Source organism: Falco peregrinus, chromosome 6 (genome assembly GCF_023634155.1).
Source record: "Falco peregrinus isolate bFalPer1 chromosome 6, bFalPer1.pri, whole genome shotgun sequence".
Taxonomy (NCBI): domain Eukaryota; kingdom Metazoa; phylum Chordata; class Aves; order Falconiformes; family Falconidae; genus Falco; species Falco peregrinus.
Window position 1 is genome coordinate 68616880 of NC_073726.1, and position 19826 is coordinate 68636705.

At 49.0% G+C, this 19826-nt stretch overlaps 1 protein-coding gene across 1 annotated transcript in view; it reads right to left on the minus strand.

Moving 5' to 3' along the window:
- Positions 1 to 473: 473 nt before the first annotated feature.
- LOC101916548 (sodium- and chloride-dependent GABA transporter 1-like) overlaps positions 474 to 19826 on the minus strand; it is a 36528-nt gene continuing 17175 nt past the window's right edge. Inside the window, exons 5-15 of the mRNA XM_005241767.3 lie at positions 19472 to 19581; positions 18935 to 19067; positions 17591 to 17725; positions 15628 to 15731; positions 15199 to 15323; positions 14267 to 14379; positions 8804 to 8935; positions 7968 to 8070; positions 7445 to 7545; positions 6499 to 6666; positions 474 to 3680 (exon numbers count right to left, since the gene is read on the minus strand). Of these exons, the coding sequence (XP_005241824.1) occupies positions 3576 to 3680; positions 6499 to 6666; positions 7445 to 7545; positions 7968 to 8070; positions 8804 to 8935; positions 14267 to 14379; positions 15199 to 15323; positions 15628 to 15731; positions 17591 to 17725; positions 18935 to 19067; positions 19472 to 19581 (1329 nt within the window). The 3' untranslated portion in view covers positions 474 to 3575. The remainder of the gene's footprint in view (positions 3681 to 6498; positions 6667 to 7444; positions 7546 to 7967; positions 8071 to 8803; positions 8936 to 14266; positions 14380 to 15198; positions 15324 to 15627; positions 15732 to 17590; positions 17726 to 18934; positions 19068 to 19471; positions 19582 to 19826) is intronic.

The following is a 19826-nucleotide window of genomic DNA, read 5'->3' on the forward strand; positions in this document are numbered from 1 at the left end:
TAGCGACATTCCTGAGGCCTGGGATGAGTTCAAGGGGCCGTCCCCAGCCCTGTTTTCTTACTAGGTGGGAAACCTGCATGCAGTGAACTAACACTAAGGACAGGATGAGTTCGAAATGCTGGAGAAAAGGATCAGTCAATTAGACAGAGCTTGGCTAAGGGCAAATTCCTCCCCGCAAGACTGCAAATGCCAGACTTCGTAGATCCAAACATTCACAGTGGAAATAAAATAAAAGTGCAAAAACAGGAAAGGCCACAAAATCTTTCAGAACAGGCACAGCTCTGCAGAGACTGGTGGAATAGGGGTTGAAATGTCTCTTCTAGTAACACCAAGAGAGAGCATTGCTTGGCAGAGCACTTTCTGGTGCAAAAAGGAAGATAGCTGGAACTTCATTATAATTTTGGTATTGGGATGGAAATTGGTTCTTAGGGACCGGATTCTGCAGGAAGGTGAGCTCTTCCATGCCTCTTTCAGCAGGCAGAAGGGGTGAGTGTGTGCACAGTGAGTGGCTGAACCACAGGAGAGCACGTGAGAGAAGCAGGAGTGATGCTGGTAATAACAGAGATAGAAATGAGGAAAGAAGACAAAGGAGAAGAGAAAGGGGGGAGAGCTGTAATTTGACAGTGGTGAAAGCAAAAAAGCAGGAAGTACGCTGAGGTAGATAATTTCTACTGGATAGACATGGGGAAGAAGTGAAGCAAGACAACGAAAAGGAGCAGGGCAGGAGGGAGAGCAAATGGGAAGGTCACAGGCAGGGAACTGAGCAAATAGCTAAATCTCATCAAATATTGTTGTTGTTATGAGCAGCCCGTGTGCAGCGTAGCCACTGCTGCTGTACCTGGAGTGATGTGCGCCTGTCACACGCAAAGCCACAAGTCAGAGAGATGCTGGGATTAAATTCCCAGCAAAAAGGAATTGGAGATTTAGGCATATCCTCAGTCACCAGGGAAGGGACTTTGTTTTCTGGACCCTTCCTTCTCCACTCTCTTGGAGGAACAACCTGGACAGCCCAACCCTTTGAACAGCTCTCCCAACAACCAAGCTTTTTGGCCAAGAGTTTACAAAATGAACACTGATAGATTTGTTCTACCTCTGACCTGAGCTGCCCCAGTGAAGTTGGAAAAATCTGGGTCTTCCATGGTTTTAAGGCCTCACTCAAGAATGGACTTCTTTGGCCATCACTCACCTGCGCAGCTCTCAGGGAGGTTATGTGACCTGGATGCAGAGCAAAAGCAGGTTTCTAGTAAAGATCATTGCTGCAACAATCAGAGGCTAACATCTGTTTTCACTACAGATGTCCCTCTCAGAGGACATATATGTATATGAAGAGTGGTTTCCTTTGTCCTCTGGTTTATAAAAATAGGTGAAGTGAAATAGAAGATTTCAGCTCTACTGGCGCTAGCAATTAAGGGGCAAGGAAAGGCAAGCTGACATGTCTGTGACTGGCTGAGATTAATTATGATGAACTATGATTGCAGCTTTCAGTGTTTGGCTTTCGGCTTTACAAGATCAAGCCTGTAAATTCAGCGTTTCCTCATGTCTATTTAACAGCTGCAATTTTTTTGATGTAAACACCCAAATGATTAGATGTGGGAGAGGGTGTGATCTCAGCTCGTGGTGTTGGAGACCTCAAAACATGCACTCAAGACCTGGCAGCCACAACCACTAAGAGCCAGGACACAGCATGCGCCACATGTACAAATACAAATTGGTTATACATCTAAAGCAATGTTAATTGAGATGCATTGATGAGTTGGTAGGGAACCCAACCCCAAAGGTGACTGAATTCAGCTTTAAACAGACAACTTCTTTCCTCTTTACATTACTGACCCTGAGTCTGGGAGACCAGCAGAAGAGCAGGCTGGCCCCATGCACCAGAGGCAGGCAGCATGGGACCAACCTGCATCATTTTTCAGCTCCTATTGGAGTGCAGGGCAATTGCACACCGGCTCACCGCTCAGCTGGCACCTGTGGTGAGACCCACAGGGGACTTCAACATGGCACCTACAAGACCAGACTCTGGTAGGAAGCATGAGTGGGACACACCTTTTCCTGGGCACTTACTTATGAATTTGTTGTTTCTGAGCTGAACCCGGGAGCGTGAACAGACCTAGCAATGCTGTCAGAGTGCCAAGGGAAGGGAGAGACTAATCTGCACTAAGTTACACCACGTGTGCACTTCTATGACAGGTGCTCATCAAATACTCTGAGTACACAGATACCTCTGCTTGGGGTCACTGGGAAGCTGTCACAAATGGGAGCATCACTATCACACCTGCACATGGTGTTATGATGAGCCACCTCCTTTATCAAGGCTTTAGAACTAAGAAATACGCTGCTGCTTTAGGACTGCTCTGAAACACTTCCCAGCCTTCTCTGAGGTGTTATACACTCCTCCAGCATCGTCTGCAACAGCTCTCAGCCTCCTGTGATGTGTGTGCTGGGAGTCGGGACGTGCCAGCGCCAGCAGCTGTCTGCACAGACACTTCCCAAGGGAAGTCAGCACTGGTTCACAGGAGTGGGTTTGAACATGGCAGCTATGTCCTGCAGGCTCCCCCAGGAGATCCTGCCTTCCACTAGCTGGGATTTAGGTGTTGCCAGTTCCTGCCAAAGGTAGAAGCTAAACCACCCATGGGCACTATGATGCATCTTACCGCTTCCCACCTGGGGACGCAGCCAGGGAGGGTGTTTGGCAGGAACTACCCTGCTCCGGCTTGGCTTCGGGGGGAGATTTGCACACTGCTGGAAAGTCTCTCCATCACACACAGGTCTTTAGCCTCTGCACAAAGCTGACTGCGGCTGAGAGTGGTCAGTGTAGAAGACTTGACAGCCTCTAGCAAAGAGCCCTCCACTTATGTTAGGGTCAGGAAGCAGCTACTGCACACTGCTGCAGAGGGCAGGACACTCCGGAAGAAAAAGGCTGCCTACTCTGCTAGGCTCTGGCTCACAGTGCCAGCCCCAATGGATGCAGTGAAAAGGGCTGGAGACTGCACAGGGCTGAAACATGGCACCTGTGAGCAGCACACACTGTCCTGATGCCCTTCTCCAGTTTTAGAGCGATGTCCTACAGCTACCAGCGCGCTGGGCTCCTCACTGGAATCCCTCATTCTGCCATATCCCCTCCAGTTACACGTTTACTAGTGTTGGTTTATGCTAGATCAATCGACAACTGGCTGGGATTTAAACGCGGTGTCAGCTGGCTCCCTGGGGTGACAGCACAGCTGTGTGCTATGGGATGCTTTATGGAGGTTCACCTGGAAAGGCAAGAAGAAGAACAGAAAAATGATCAGTGATCAGTTTAAGCTCTCTAGAGACATCACCACTTGTCATGAGGAGGAAGACCTGGGCACTGAGAGCCTGGACCAGGTTATTGCAGGATGAAGACAGTCACTGCTTGCGCAGAGCTTTGGTAAGCTGGGCTGGGAGGAAGAGATGTGAGAGGGTTCCGCTGCCAGCTCCTCTCTTTGACAAGTAAAAGCCACCGTGGAGCCAGGGACAGCGAGCTGTGCCGGAGAAGCTCAAGGGACAACGTGGCATGAGCATCTACAGGGCATGGTGAGGAAGTCTGGGCTCTTCTAGACGGCAGCATCCAAGACCCTCCCATTCAAGGATGTCTTCGGCTGGAGGCCATTGTTCTGAGCGTGCACCTCTGGCTTGGGCTGTGTCATCTTCTGCAAACGCTGCCCAGGAATGAAGGGAGAGAGCACATCAGCCAGCGGTGGCACCAGTGGGACAGCCAGGGCATGGCAGCAACTGAAGGTTGGGACCCCCAGCCTCAGAGGTGGCCCTAGTTACAGGGCCAGGGGATTGTGTATGTGGCAGGAGTTACTCCTCCAGCATCATTCAGCAACCCACTGCAAGTCACCTTTGCTTTGGTGCTGCGCACAGCACAGCAGCTCCTCTTTTTATCTGAAATACAGGGATCACCCTTATAACGTGGGCAAACTGTTACCAGGCAGTACCAGCTGCAAGTAGGAACAAGAGAGAGCTGTGATGTCACACGCTTCAGAGCAGACCCATTTTCCCATTTCCCCTCATTTTTCGAAGGGGGTTGATGATTATAAAGCGTTACTAACTAGCTAGAGCAGGCTAACAAGGTTACAGTTTGTGCTGCTGATGCAGATCAGACCCGTCCACCTGCACAGACCTTTGCACCAGCAGCAATTCCTGTCACCCATAGCTCATCAAATGAAAATTGCAGAGCCAAGTGAAGTGAAGCAAGAACCCAGAAAAATATATGGAGGGGCAAGTCATTACTGGAGGTGTGTGGACTGAGCAGAATGAATCACTTTTGCCTGTCAGGAAGGGACTGCTGCTGTAAGATGCAGAAGAGAAGGCAGAGGAGAACTGAGCCTGACCTGAATAGACATCACTAAGTCAGGAAGAAGCTCTTTCCAGCAAAGGGAAACAAGCTCCTTCTCTCCAATACCGCTGAAGTGGCTGTTGCTGGGTGAAGTCCCTGAAATGTTCACTGAGCTGCTTCTGCCATTCATGATCTTTTTTTTCCCCCATCACATTCATGCTCAGTAGGATCAAAATTACTTGTAATCTTTCCTGTCTGTCAAAATCACTTTATTCAGCACTGGCATCTAATTTCCCTCCAGCTCCAGCTCTATTACAAACTAATCCAGGATCTGTGCATATAAGAGGCCAAAAATTCTCTTTCTGATACCAACACACACACATCACAAGCCTACTTTCTTCCTGCTGCCATCTGCTGCTCACTCCTTGGTCTATAAATGATGGGGAGGAGGTCTGGGTCTCCTGATGTGTGTGGGCACTGTTAAAGGTAGAGCAAGCCAGGGAAGGTGCACGCCAGCCATCCACGCTGCTGACTGGTACTGCTGGCTTGCACAAGATGCTGAAGGGATGGGTGGAAACATGCTCATCAGCTGCCCTCCGTGCCCCTGGGGCAGCATGGGAGTCCCCAGAACCTTGGAAGTGCTGGTGTTGCCACACTTGCTACATACGTAACCAGCACAAGCCCTTGGTCAGAAGGAGTGGAGCTACTCCTGGGAGGCTGCAGGCCAACTTGGGCGCCCCAGATGCCAGGATGCACTTTCACCATCCCTAGTGAAACAGGATTGAGACTAAGTAAAGGGTTAAACCCATACCTGTATTTGCAGACTTCCCTTCTTCCCTGCCTTTTCCAGCTCATATAATGAGGGAACAAGAAACCCTGTAAACATCTGAGAAAGGATCTACTCTTGGAATTGCTGCTGGCCTTCAACCTAAAATCAGCCAGGTGCTTGATATAACACCCTGGCTTGAGTCCTGCAGGAACGCCAATGCAGGTTTCAACACCAATGGCAAGAACCTAAACCCAACCTCAGGTGAGAGACCAGAAACTGAAAGCAGATCTGAGACACCAAACCCATCCAGTTCCCACATCAGAACCCATCCAAATGGAGACCTGGGAGAAAGAAAAGTCAAAACCACCTGCAACTTGACCTCAGAGGTGTGGAGCCTGAAGCTGGCCTCAGCCCAGCAATTCCAGCTAAAACATTTCTGAATTAAACATTATTCAAAATACAGCATCCATGAAGTAAACTCATAGGATTTAGATGGCATCTGGTTACTGTTGCAGCTGGGCTGTGAAAGCCATACATCAGCACCCCTGCGGTGCCTTCTGACACCTGTATCTTGCAGCAGACAGCACTGAGCCAGGGACTTTGTGCACAGGGCTCTCGAGACTGCTTGTCAACACTGTAAATAAAACCTAAACAGTAATTTCTAGGTATGACATACAGAGACCCATGATTCACTGCTACATAAACCCCTTCTCAAATTATTAAAGAAAATGTTTTAAACGAGATCGGAGTTGTGGGTATTGTGGATCCTGCATAGAAGTCTTCCTTGCTTCTTAACCCCTCATTCACTTAGTGCCCTTTGCAAAACACACGGCAAACTACCATTGTGTATGCCTGTTGCTAGCAGGTCCTAGCCCCGAGATATTTCAAGCTTTACGCTCAGAGGCTGCTGATCTCTCTGCTGAGAAGTGTCAAGTAACCATGCTTATAGCCAGGGACCACCAGGAACTGGGATTTCTCTGGGTCAAGAAACCTCAAGGATTTCTTCCCAGTCTCTTCCAGGGCTCCAGCCCCCTGCACCAAAGAGGTATTCATGGGAGAAGGGTTCCTGTTTTGTGACAGTGACAACACAAAGCTCAATGAGGGACAACAGACCTGAGGATAGACTAGCTGAAGGTCTACCCACTTGGCCAGGCACCACCAGTCACATGCTGCCCAGCAGCACTCCTAGCCATTTAGACATGTCAGTGCTCAGTCATGCTAGCAAGTCCTCTCCAGTGAGCCTGTGTTGCCAGAGGCTGATCTGAGCCCTCCTGGAGGAGAGGGCGTGCAGAGCTCCCACCGCACCAACCTGAAGTACTCCGACAACTTTGTCCAAGCAGAGTCTGCTTGGCTCTTCTTAGGCTTAGTTCAGTGCTGGGGTTACTCTAAGCAAAGAGCAGAAGAGGAGCGGTAAAGCTGTTCATACCTGCCGGAGAGTCCCTGTTGAGGTGAAGAAACAGTACAGCATGTATCCTGGAATAAGTACCATGGAGGACAGAGCCATAAGCCAACCAATGCCTTGTCCCCACGCAGGATAAACATATTTTCCCAGTGTCAGAGGGGTCATTTCCACCACGCTGAAGAAGAACACACCCTGGGAAAAGAGCACCAGTCATCACAGGTGAGGGTGTGCAAAATCAAGGTCCATCCATTCTTCCCTTCACTATCCTCTTAGATCCCAACAGTCTTACAGCAACCCAGCAGCTCCTTAAACTGGTCTAGATACTCTCAGCCCACCAACTGGTGATTTCATATAATTTCTTATTATCCTATGTGAAAAGCTGGAACTTGAACACACCTGAAAACCTGATTTGCTTCTTCACTACACTACTCAGACAAGCAGTGCCCCCACACCAGCTCCTAAGCAGGTTATCAGCACCCTCACAGCTGGCCTCAGGAGCCTTCGTCTTCCTGTCATTGACCTGCTCACACCATTCTCTGTACACTCCTGCTGGAAGCAGAGGAACCAGCAAACGCAAAATTGCTCGGCGGTCAGTTATACTGCATTTACTGATAGCTTGTGCTCTGACAAGCCTATCAGGGGCTGAGGCTGGAGCTAGAGTAGCTGAAAGCCTTCCCCAGAACCAATAATGACTTTTTAGAACAGTTATTTGCTTATCTTTTAGCAACTCAGAAAGCAAAATGAGGAACTGATGGCCTCCTTTATACTACAATAACCAGCTAGAGCTCTTTCTACAGGTGGTTTCCAGCAGGTGGAGTTACCTGTATTAAAGTACCCATCTCAAGTCTGCCTAGGACCACCTTGCACCAGATCTATACTGGGTTGAGAACATAGTGTTTCCCCTACAGCCCATCCAAACTAAGAGGCCCTTCTGAATCCACTCCTGCAGGTAGGATGCCCCAGGTCTTACGAGGCAGACAACAGGAGTGAAGAAGGCCCAGCAGATCTTCCACCAGATGCAAGGTCTGTAGCCAATCATTTCTTCGATGTTCCTGTAAAACCTGTTCACACCTACAAGAGGAAATGAGTATTTAAAACAAACATCCCATCTCAGCACCATGGTCATCACCTCTTCTTATGACACAGCACAGGCCAGCCACAGCAAGAGGGTGACAATACCCCGGCATGAGAAGCATTATCAGGAGTGGTTGGGGTACAGGGACATAAAAGCAAATTCATGTTAGCAGCTTCCATGTTCTTGGTGTCCTCTTGAAGGACCAGAGTGCAGGACCCTAGGCATCTGCCAGTTTGTGTAGAGGTCTCTGTGGGGGCCTGGAGAAGTGAGATGACAGCCTTCTGCTCCTGATTTTCTGGAGTTATCAGCCTAAGTTATTTTCAGTGGCAACATTTTTATTGGCTGCACTGTGGGAGACTTCTGAAATAATTCACCGTGCCCATGGAGAAAACAAAGGAACAAGGTCTTTTGTGCTTACCGTAACACCAAGAAATTGAGACGGTCTCGAAGAAGACAAGAAAGAGAAGACACATGCCACTGGCTGAGTAGTAATCAAACAGCTTGAAGACATAAATGCCACCCTGAAGAGACAAAACCAGGGTCAGGGAGTTTAGTTATAGATTTTGGTCAACAATATCAGCCAGCTGCTTGGATTGCTACTGTCTGTGTTTCCTGGCTTTAATGTTAATTTCCTTGGACAGTAGAGCCGGCATTGCAACGTTACCACTGGAGTCTGGTTCCCAGCAGCAAAACTGATGTGTTCTTGCAGACAATTAGCCAGCCTGTTCAGGCATGGCCAAGGGTAAAAAGGAGAGCAGAGATTCACTAGGATTTCTTAATTTTCTCTGTTCTAGATTGAGTCACTTAATTTAGTCTGCTCTGCCCCTCCTGGGAGCTTTGCTGCCTTGCCTCTTCATGAGCCTACAGTGCTCCACAGTCAGTCTCCAGACCACCCAACGCTAACCTCCACACATGTGAGCCTTGGCTTCAGCCCCAGAGGTTCAGGGCCCCAAAAGACTGGTCTTCTTTACGTTATCTTAACTCTTTGCACCAAGCATTCCCTCAGCTTGGGCTCTGTTGGCTTGAGCCCTTATTGCAGATAGCAAAAAGCCAATCCAGACTGACAACAGGATAGTAGTAAAAGTTATGGAGGCATCCTAAGTCACTTGAGGTGTAGCAGTGGTGAGCAAGCCCATTTATCCAGCATTAGGATGGCTCCTAGGATTGCTGTCACTTCTTCCAAAGCTTTGGTACTGCTGTGCTATGACAAAGTGACTAGAAAGGTGCCACGAATGGAGGTACAAAGCACAATACCTGGGTGATATTGGAGAATCCAATGAGATAAGAGATGAAACAGACTACTGCGATGAAGACCTTCTTCCTGGCTCTGAGGAGATTAGGATATTCATCCATCAGGGCTGTAATGAACCCTTCCACGGTGCAGAACTATGGGAAAAGGTATACACCAAGGACATACATGTAAGCATCTTAGCCTGACACCAACTCCACCTACATTTAATTCCAGTGTAGAGAATCTCATTGCTTTAAGTGCGCTCTGCAAATCCTAGAAAAGAAGGGGGCACCTCTGCACAAAGTTGGTCTGAACCACCTTCTGAAAATGCCTCTCTACCTCCACTGAACAGAGAGGGAGCTAGAAGCACTGGGGTTAAATACCTAAAATTAGCTGAGATAAATCTCTGCCTTTTGCCTCCCGTGGAAAGTCTCCTCTTTCTTCCCCCAAACTCTCTAGGGCTTCCTCACCACTGCCAAGCTCTGTCACAGCTGTGTGTCCATCTGCTGCTGGCACATGTGCAGGACCTTGCTTGCTCTTCCTTTCCCATGTGTGCTCTCAGCCTATTGCAGCAGTGCTTGTGCTGTTCAATGACCTAAAACACTCATGGAGGAGCTGCATTACCCACTGCCCAGTCTCATGTGCGTGTGCATAATAACATCTCTGACTACCCAGTCCTTGACTTTATTTCATTTCTCAAGCACGCTACATTAAAGGCATGTAGCACTTTAAAAGCCCGTCCTTACAGTGCATGGTCTTCCTAGAGCTGAAAACACCTGGATGGCTTGTGCAGTGCTATCCCAGGCACAGTATATTAATGCTGTCTGCACCATAACACATAAAGGAGTACCTGTGAGCATTACCTTCAAATCATTTTTCCTATTAGTTCTGCATGGGGGCAATTTGACTGTATATATGTGAAGTGCATCCTTCCCTCCTATTTCTTGATAAATTGTGAGATTCACCTTTCTATATCACTCCCAGAAACCACTGGTAACGTAGAGATCATAGAGGGCACATGATGCCTCTAGAAAAAGTCCTGGGAAGTTTATGACAGCAGCAAGCTCCTAGCTTCCCTGGTCACTCTCAATAAATATACAAGCCAGTGCAACGAAAATGAGAGAGGTTTCATTGCTTTTGTATGTCAGGGACCTCCCTGTCCCTGGACGAGTGCTCTAGAAAGTGCTGGTATTTTTAGATTCAGCTTTGAATAGGGAGACAAGCAGATAAAAAAACCCCGAAAAAACAGGAGCAGAGGTGGAGGTACACAGACTAAAGAGCAGCGGAGGGCTGGAAATATGTGTGGAAGAAAAGTGGGGAGTGTAAGCCATGCCTATAGCTGGGCAGGGATGGTGGAAGAACTTGCACACTGCTAGCTGCTGGGGCTGGCTTCCATGTGGGACAGCACGAGAAAAAGGGTGATGTTTCTGCCCAGGGTTTTATATCCACATGGCACAGTGCAGAAAGCTGGTATTCCCAGAGCATCAAAGCTCAACTGCTTCAAATCGAATTTTTAATGAGCTAAGCTTTTTATGCTGGACACAAGTGCTATTAAAGCATCTTTTGCCATTCAGGCATGGGTTAAGCTGCCTTTATTCTCATTGACAGCGAGCGCTTCACCCCGTCCCACCCAGCTCGTTGTCTGGAGGAGTCAGGACTGAGCTGGCACCACAGTGTGAAGAGCCAGCGTGACAAAAAGTACACTGTCAAATGCTATTCCTTCCACGTGGATGTGTGGCCAGGCGCTGATGAAGCCATGGGCAGGGCCAGGCGGTCTGCCACCAGGCAAGGCAGGGAGGGAAAAGGGTTCAGAGGGGGAGACAGGGATGGCTGGGGGCACAGGGTGGATGAGAGGGGTGTCCAGCAGAGAAGAAGTGAAGAAAAAGATGTCTCATATATTGGGAGGGAGTAAAACCGACAGCCCTTTTGTTCTGGAAGAGGGATCAAAGTCGGAAAGCACAGGGGGAAAGACAAGGAGATAGGTGATGAGGAACAGGGTTAAGAGTTGAAATCTCTTTGCCTCCTACTAAAATTAAGCTGCTGTGTAATCAGTGAGGTGGGGAAGCAAATGGTTGTACACTACTTCTTCTATCCATAAAAGGGGCAACTGCCTTCATACTATTTACTGAAAATTGCCTCATGCCAGCCTTAGGCTTCAGAGGTGATGCAGCCTGGAGGAGGCTCACCTTTCCAACCCTGGAGACCTCAGCTGCCTGGCTGGCCTGGGGTCCACATTTCCCAGCCCGTACACCCAAACTCAGATGCTCACACAAGGTAAGTAAGCACCCGAGTGAAAGCACGCTGCTTTCAGGAGCGATGAGGATCTGGTCATGGTGCATACAGGTGGATACACACTTCAATCTGCTTTCCAAAAAGTTCCATTTTTCTCACCAGTTGCCTCCAGCCACAATTTTTAGTCCATATTGTGTTCTTCATCTCGCCTTGCCCCAGGATATTGTTTCTCTCCTAAATATTGTATTTCTATTCACTTCTCTCTGTTGCATTTTTAACTCTTCAGGAGCGTAATCATTACACAAGCTACTGGATCCAATAATCTGGGCTTGGGAGTCAATATAGGTGGCACCTTGGTCTGAAGGAAAATCTCTCTCCTACCATCTCCCAGTGTCAAGGGCTTGCTATTCTCTCCTTGGCTATGCAGAGCACCCTGGCCAGGACCCATGGGCCCGTGGGGGGGTTGTCCCCAGCTGCCAGATGTGCAGCAGGGAGCCACGGGAGTGCATCTTACTGTTGGCAGTTGGAAATCCTCAGGAATAACCTGTGAGAGGCGGCCTCACATGGCACGGACACAGGCTTGCAGTCACAAGACTTGCTAGCTCCCCTAGGGAGAAAACGCCTGACCTGGAAACTGGTAGGTTAAAAGAAAGCATTAGCATATTATGCAAGAGGGTCTAGACGCAAAAAAGCTAAAGCCTGGATGGATCAGAGGCAGAGTGAACATTAAGGCACACGAGCAGCAAGTGGGGGCACAGGAGGGAGGTGCGTGTCTATCGATATAGGTCATTCGTCCTGTTCAAGTAACTGCAGATGAGATGAGCATCCTGGCAGAATTAGGGGGCTGTAGCTGTGCTGCATCTGCAGAAGGCTCACTATCGAAGCTAATGGACACGGGTGAACCTACTCCCGCCATCATCACGGGGTTGGGGCTTATTGCTGCAGCACAAACACAGATCTTAGCCCTACCTTCCTTCACTAGCCAGGCTTCTGAGCGCCTCTGCTGTGCTTGGAGCCTTGTGCCCCACTGGTGAAAAGCCGCAGCCCCAGCCCAGCAGCCCTGGGGGTGCAGGGTACAAGAAATGTCCTACCGCTCTGCTGCGCCTCATGAACTGGGCTGCTGACCTAAAAATAACTGCTCCTCATTTGCGAAATACCACAAACGATACTTAATCAGCACATAGCAAAACCATCTCTCTTTTTTTTTTAACTGAATGCTTCAAAATACTTGTGCAATTTTAGCTGTCAATGCACTCTGTTATTTGTTTTATATGCATAAGCTGCCATGCTGTTAATAGTGTGTTCAATTGTCAGAGCTCCAGCATGCAGACAGAAAGCGTCTTCACATGTATTTATCTGTGCTTTTTTAAAAGCTTGTTCTCCTTTTGGTGCTTCTTTCCACAGCCCCCTCCTCCTCCATGCAATGATAGCCCCCCATGGACTGCCTGCCCTGCAAGACTAGCTGTCAAAAGGGACCTGGAGAATTTAAAATGATATTTCAAAAGCAAATGCAGCAAATAAATTCCACACGGTGCTTAGAGAGCTTATTGTCATGTCTCAAACTATTTACCAGTGCTGAGCAAATAATCCATAGAGAGTATTTTTTTTCCCCTGTAAATGTAGCCTCTTTTGGAACATTTAGTCATTATTTGAAATTATTTGTCAAATAACATCTGTGATAATGCAGACATGAGATTTATGATATGTTTATGGGAGTGTGCCATAATTGAAAATCAGATTTGGTTGATTAGATTTTCCTGGAAACCAGGTGTGACATTTCAGGAATAGGTCTGAGCCTGATTATGAACTAGACTTGGGTTTATGAATGCTTCCTGTTATCCAGAAGAGCATCCATTTTGTACCAAGGGTTTGCCCTGCAAGGACAGAGCATGTGGGCACAAAGGGAGGATGTGACAGACCAAGCACAGGCTTTTGAAGGAGCCTTTGATTTTGATGCACTCAAAAGGGAGGGACGCTGCAATTCACTGCTTCACTGGGTGGCTACTGTTGTGCTGAATTATCAGGGGAAAAAAAAAAAAAAAAGTATCACTGCTCATAAAAACACAGACTGTGATTTTTTTTTTTGGTTTTGTGAGGGCTCGGGAGTGGGCAGGGTAGAGACCTTTTGCTACATCCAGCTGTTTCCTCCTCAAATATCTTGTAAGACTTATCTGATGGTGAAGCAGTCAGAGTACCCAGGCACAAGCCTCTCCCAAGGCATGGCTCTTTTCCTCTGCCAGGACCTTCCTCTGCTCACCTCTAAACCAGTCCAGGGTGTTTCAGCTCTGCTCAGGGCCACTTTTGTTAGCAACAATGCTGAAACACTGCATCAAACCACCATCCTCACACCATGGGAGAGCCTAATCCAAACACCACACGGCTGCTTTTCTCAGTGCAACCTGTGGATGCTGCACCAGAGCGCTGGGTCTGGCTGAAGAGTGGTACCTTGTGCAGAGGTGCTCCTCCCAGCTCCTGGGAGGAGAGAAGATGGAGACTTTCTACCCTAACCTATGACAGTAAGCTAAAGTAATGACATTTTCTTGCCTCGCAGGAAATGCAGTTTGGTCAAGGTGACACAGTAAGAAGATCCAAAGCATTCAAACTGAGCATCTCACAAAATACCAGGAGAGCTGTAGTGACCACAAACTATTCCCATGCAGGCATGAAATGAAGCAATTAATACTTACTTCCCTCATTTCACCTATTTTGGGTGTGAGGCAAATAGTGTCTTACAAGAACAAGGCAGTTATTAGTTGAAAGAAATCTTTTTCCCTTGCCCCAAAGTATTTTGGCAGGGATAGTTTGCCTCTAGCTCTACTTAGAGCCTGTGAGCTCAGCTACCAGTGTCACCCAGTAAGATGGGGACATGCTGTGCCCACACAGCAGCACCAGCACTTCACTAGGGCCAAAAATTGATCTGAACAGAGAAAAGTTTTCCAAAGATCCTCTTCTCCTACAAGGAGGTGGTGACTGTCTTAAAAGGCTGACTGGTTCTTCTGGGCTGCTGGAAGCTAGTCATTACTCTTATTTTTAATTGGCAGCAGGAGAAGGGCTGGTGCATTGGGTAGTGGTCAGATACAGCCACGCTTGCAGTACATGCCTACATTAGGGAAGAGCACAGAGGTGAACGCCACACAGGAGATTTTGTTTCATGCAGCTGCATCACATGATGAAGAGCAAGAAAAGACCCTGCTCAGCACTATCCCAAGGTGCAGAGGGGGATGCCACCCCACTTTGTCCCTAGGTCATCTCACCTGACTGTCCAGACCCAACATCATCAGCATGGAGAAGAAGAGGATCGACCAGAGCGGGGAGAGGGGCAGCTGTGTGACAGCCTGTGGGTAGGCAAGGAAAGCCAGTCCAGGGCCTGCAGTAATGAAAAGAGGGATGAGCCCATGTTTATAAAGCATTTGATGGGAAGTCTGAGCTAAGGGCCACAGCTGAGCAGAGAAACAATGATTGCAGTCAAGAATTGCAGGTATTTAATATAGGAGCTAGAAACACCTGAGCCTTCACTGATGACACACCAGCCTGGTGGGGTGCACAGGGGTAGGATGGGGAGGCAGGAATGACTAGAGAAATGCTTTGCCTTTTCCTTTCTGCAAGCAAGAAAGTCATCAAATTATTGCTACCGAATGGAGCTGGAGCACTTTGCTAGAGAAATGAGCTGGTATTCTGAGCTGGTTATAACTTCCCTGATGTCTTTTTTTTTCCATCACACAATGCTTGAGAGAAAGAAACCTTGAAATAAAGGCTTTCTCTGGGAAGCCAGCAATTTCAAAATATGTCTTTGTGCAAAATGACACAGTCCCATCTTGGCTGAAAAATTATTCTGAGATTACCATTTCAGAATTTCACATGGAAAAGGGACTCCAATTTTTTATCATATCTACTGAAAACATAGGCAGTATCTATTCTTCATAGGAAGGTTTCAGGAGGAAAATGGCAAAAGGATGTGAAACTTCAGCACTAAAAGAAGGTGAACATTAAAAGCAGGTGGAGATGTCCCTTGAAGCCAGTGTGATGAACACCAGCCACAAGTGCCCGAGATCCACGTTGGTGGGAGGACACGCAAAGAGGGTTGTACACTTGGGTCCCAGTCAAGAAAGCCCTGGGAGCATCCCATGCTCACTGATGATTTTCTCTCAAAGGTTGCTGTTGCATTTGAACACGGGTTTCGGCTTACCTGAAGAGGCCAGCTCTGAGATCGACTTCTTCGTGATGTGTGACATGAAGCCAACAATAGAGAAAATAACAAACCCAGCAAATATGCTTGTGGTGGAATTTATACAGCAGACAATAATGGAATCTCTGGAAGAGAGAAAGAAAGAAAACACCTGCAGGTCCCTACCAAGAGGCCAAGAGCTAAGGGTGGGTAAACAAAAGTCCAAGCCCTGCCTAGAGCAGTTCCTGTGCCTTGGAGAGGCAGCCCAGGTGATGTGTTAAGTGTCCTGCAGGCAGGGGACCTCTGCTACAATGATCACCATGTGTCCCCGAGGCCACATGTTGCCAGCGAGGGGATGTCGGAGATCAGATACCCCAGACCCACCGTGACCCCCTACCTCACCTGTGAGCACTCCCTGCCACGAAGGCAGCTGGAAAAAAAACAACAGACCTGTAGACATTGTTGTGGAAAGTGTTGTAGCTCCCCAGAGCGATCAGAGAGCCCAGCCCCAGGCCGTAAGAGAAGAAGATCTGCGTGGCTGCGTCCATCCAGACCTGTGGAGAAGGAGCGGGGAGAGTACAGCAGGAGGGACTGCATGCTGCAGGTGCATCTCCTACAGCACCCAGTGCAGGGCTAGCAACAGGGCTGGATACAGCTGGTGGGGCTGTGGACTTGGCCATACAGCCCACTGGGGTTGTCAGGACCTGAGGGCACCATGCCACTAGAGCCACAGGTGCCTGCAACACTGGCTGCTGACTCAAGCTCCAAGGAAATGTTTGGGGCAGTGGCTAGAAATGTCATAGGAGCCACCTTGAAACCTGTAGCTGTGTTACTGCCAACTGGGGTGAACATGTCTGAAGAGCAGACATTTCCATGCCTTTCTGAACACCACCTATCTCCAGGGCGAGCTAGGGCTCAGAGATGGGTGCAAGTGGAGAGGAGAGTAACAGACATGGCGGGTGCAGCCCCGTTTCGCCCATGGGCTGGGGATGCTGTGCATGTGTGTCTCACAGATGTGGTCGGAGCATGCTGCCTCCTGGAGCCACTGCACATCCCACAGCTACGTAAGGCCAGCAGGGCCCCTGTGCCTCCCCACAGGGGAACCAGGCTGCCAGGGGTCTTTACCAGAGGGCACTGAGTCAGGGACGTGGCGTGTGCCTCTCCTGCTTGCAGTGTCAGGAAGAAGCGTGCTAGAGAGCAGTGCCTCCCCGAGGAGGAGGCAGAGGAGCAGGAGGTCTGCAGCCTTCTCACATGACAAGCACATCAAAAGTGCAGCCTAGCCCAGCACCAGATGTACATCCCCAGCCCTCCAAAACCTGTGGCTCGAGGCTGCTTCCAGAGATGGATGAGGATGGAGGAAGGGTCCTGCATCCCATTTTCTGGACTGTGTCACTCAGTTCTCTTTGCAGGTCAGAAAGGACTCACACATCATCTGAACTTGTGTGTGTGTGTTTGCTTTCCCACAGCTGCCCCCCAAGAGGTGCTGCTCCTCTCGGAGACCCACATCCCATGCTCACCCCCTCCATTCCTATTCCACTAGCATGTCTTTGATTTTCCAACATAGAGTTTCTTGCGCAAACAACTACAGAGAACAGCTTGCAAGGCTGGTCCTGATGCTTTACAGTCTTAAAGCCTAGAATGCACAAGAAAAGGGGGCAGAGTGTTCATTTCTTAATTACATAGTATTTAAACAACTCTTCTGGTCTTGAGGGCTCTGTTTCTAGCATGAGAGCTATTGCAGCTGGCAGTACAGTTACAGTGTGTGTCCTGCAAGAGGGATCATCGAGGCCCCTTGAGAAATGATGGGTGTCCAGTTGTCCCCACTCACATGTGACTGGTGACTCTGGAGCCATGGAAGCATTGCTGCTGCAAAAGGCAGGGTCTGTGTCTCCTGAAAATATTTGCCTTTGCAAACCTCCATGCTCTGCCTGGGTCCCCTCTGTTCTTCCACTGACCAAGGCAGCATAACTGGCCACCACTCATCATTCAAGCACTACCAAAAATTGCTGCTGTGTGTGCTGTTGTGTTTGTGTTGCTTCTGAGGCCCCTATGCCAGTACGACTACATCGTCTTTTCTCTGCGACCACCGAATCAAGACCAAATCACCAGCCCTGGGACAGTCAGTGAAATGAGGCATTCCCAGCCCAGAGGGGACTTCCCTTCACTGGGGCAAGTTCTGACACCCTTGCCCATGGGTAACGCTGCTTGAGTACAGCCGAGCTGCTGCACAGGTTTCCACCCCGAAGGGCCTGCTACTCAACTCGGTCTGCACCTGTAAGGGTCATGGCTGCTTGAACAGGGAACTGTTCCAAGGGGGTTTTTAATACTTAAAATATTCAAGGGAATCACCTGGGGAAGACTAATGTGGAGAAAACCAGGAGGTAAGAGCTTTCCTCCACACTAGGCTACAAACCTCGGAGTTGGAGAGCTTTCTGAAGTCAGGCGTGAGGTAGAAGAGGATGCCCTCCTTGGCTCCTGGCAGGGTGACTCCCCGGAAGAAGAGGATGAAAAGCATGAAGTAGGGGTAGGTGGCTGAGAAATACACCACCTGCGAAAGACACCATGGGAGAGAAGCCATCAGCCCACCAGTGCCTAGGAGCCTTCCTGCCTGTGGTGGCATTGCATCCATCATGTGCCCCTGCAAGCAGGACAGGCTCCCCATGCACAGCCACTTCGGGCAGCATTTCCGTGTTGTTTCTGTTTCCCATTCCCATGCTAATAATGTTTCTGGCTGTTTGAGGTTTCTCTCTGCCAATGACACGCAAGGATGCACTAATCACAAAAGTAGCATGTTAAAGTCTGGATGAATTGCCCAAAGACAAGGGAATTGCACAGGGATAAATTTACTCCACCGAAGTAATCCCTTTAAGTCATCACATCCTTATTTTGCAGAGCTAAAGTTGGTGTTTCTCTAGTCCAATGCATCGAGCAATCTAAGTTGTCTTGACTCCACCGCTTCCTTCTCAGCACTTTCAGGGACTCAGGCACATGCCATCCCTCATCACAGGGTCCGTACCAGCCATCGCCAGGGCTTTGCTGCAGCTGCACACCTAACACCTGTCTGAGAGCCACTGGGGAGGTTAACAGCTTAGGTGACCTGTGCCTGAAGTGCCTCTTTCTGATCTCTCCTCTAGATTACTCTCACAGTATTGTCCCGCTACACCACGCTGTGCTCTAAATAACACATCTCAGTACCTCGGCATTGCTGTTTCACTAAACTAAGCAATTACCTCTCCACTGTGCTAGCCTGAAATGTTACACAGCGAATAACAACGTGCTTCTGATCTGAAGGTCTCCCACCAATGCTTAAAGGGCAGCAGGAAAAATTTCAAAGGAAGAGGTGGGGTTTTTTCCATCAGCAGCGTTTTACGAGACTGTGATTTTCAAAAGGGGGAGCCTGGAAGAGACCTCACTCTCTCAAAGGGCTCTCCCAAGGTAGAAAATGTAAGAAATCTCTGAAGATCTTTTCCCAAGTCTATTCCCAAAGAGACTGAGCACCCAGACCCGTGACTTTAAAGGGAAGAGCTATTCCCTATGCTTAGAATGAAAATTACCATAAACACGGTAGCAATTTTTACAGCCGTGGAAGGTAAATGTCAGGAATTTAATAGTATCTATTACTGTGATTCTGCCTCGAAACACCATAACCTTAGTTATAGGCACTCAAACAAAATTGAGTCCAGAGGACATTCTGACAGCTGAGACCCAAGCATGGCAATGCAAGGCAGCACCGAAACCCTCAGTTCTTGCATCGTACCTTGCCTGTCCACTCCACGCCCTTCCAGATGGAGAAGTAGACCAGCAGCCAGGCCAGGGCCAGTGTGCCAGCCAGGGGCCAGCGGATGGTGCCAGGCTCCCCCAGGCCCCCAGACATCTGGTGCATGTTCCTCCTGGGGGGCAGAGGTGGCGTTAAGGAAAGAATATGTTAGGGGGAAGTCCAACCCTTGGGGTCAGAGGGACTGGAGAACCCAGAGGTGGCTGAAGGGCAAAGGGCCAGGTGCAGACAAGCACGAGAGCCTGCAAAACCCTAAAGGGACCTGAGGCTCATCGTGATGGGGTAAAGGAAGGAGAAGAGAGGCAGAGAGGCTGTTATCCTCTCTATCCATCTGACCTGCGGCTGTACAGAGCACCCTGTGTGCATGTCCACCTCAGCCAATGGCCGGCTCTGATGCCCTCCTGCCAAGGCTGTCCAAGGAAAGGTGCTAGCAGGCATGGCTGCAGCCCTGGCGAGCAGGCACGATGGCCTGGCCGCAGCAAGGGGGAGAAACCTGGTGTAGGGAGGCTGTGGACATACTCCCAGAACTCGGTGACGGCGCTGGTGAGATTGGTGGTGTCATCCAGGGAATAGTTGGAGAAGCAACGGTTGGTGTTCCAGGCATTCCCGCAGCTCTGCCATGGCAGGTTCTGTGCCAGCACAAGGACAGCAAGGTTAGAATTAATGTGACATCTCCACAGGGCAGCGGTAAGAAGTGAAATTTTGCTTCTTTAAAACTGAAACTCCATTGTTTTTGCAAAGAGGATGGGAGGCTTCTCCGAATGGGCAGAAACCTTGCAGCCAAAAGCATGAAATGATTTCCCAAAATAATGATAAATAGTGACATGGATTTTCCAGGAAACAATATCATGACGTGATTAGGGCAATACTGTAG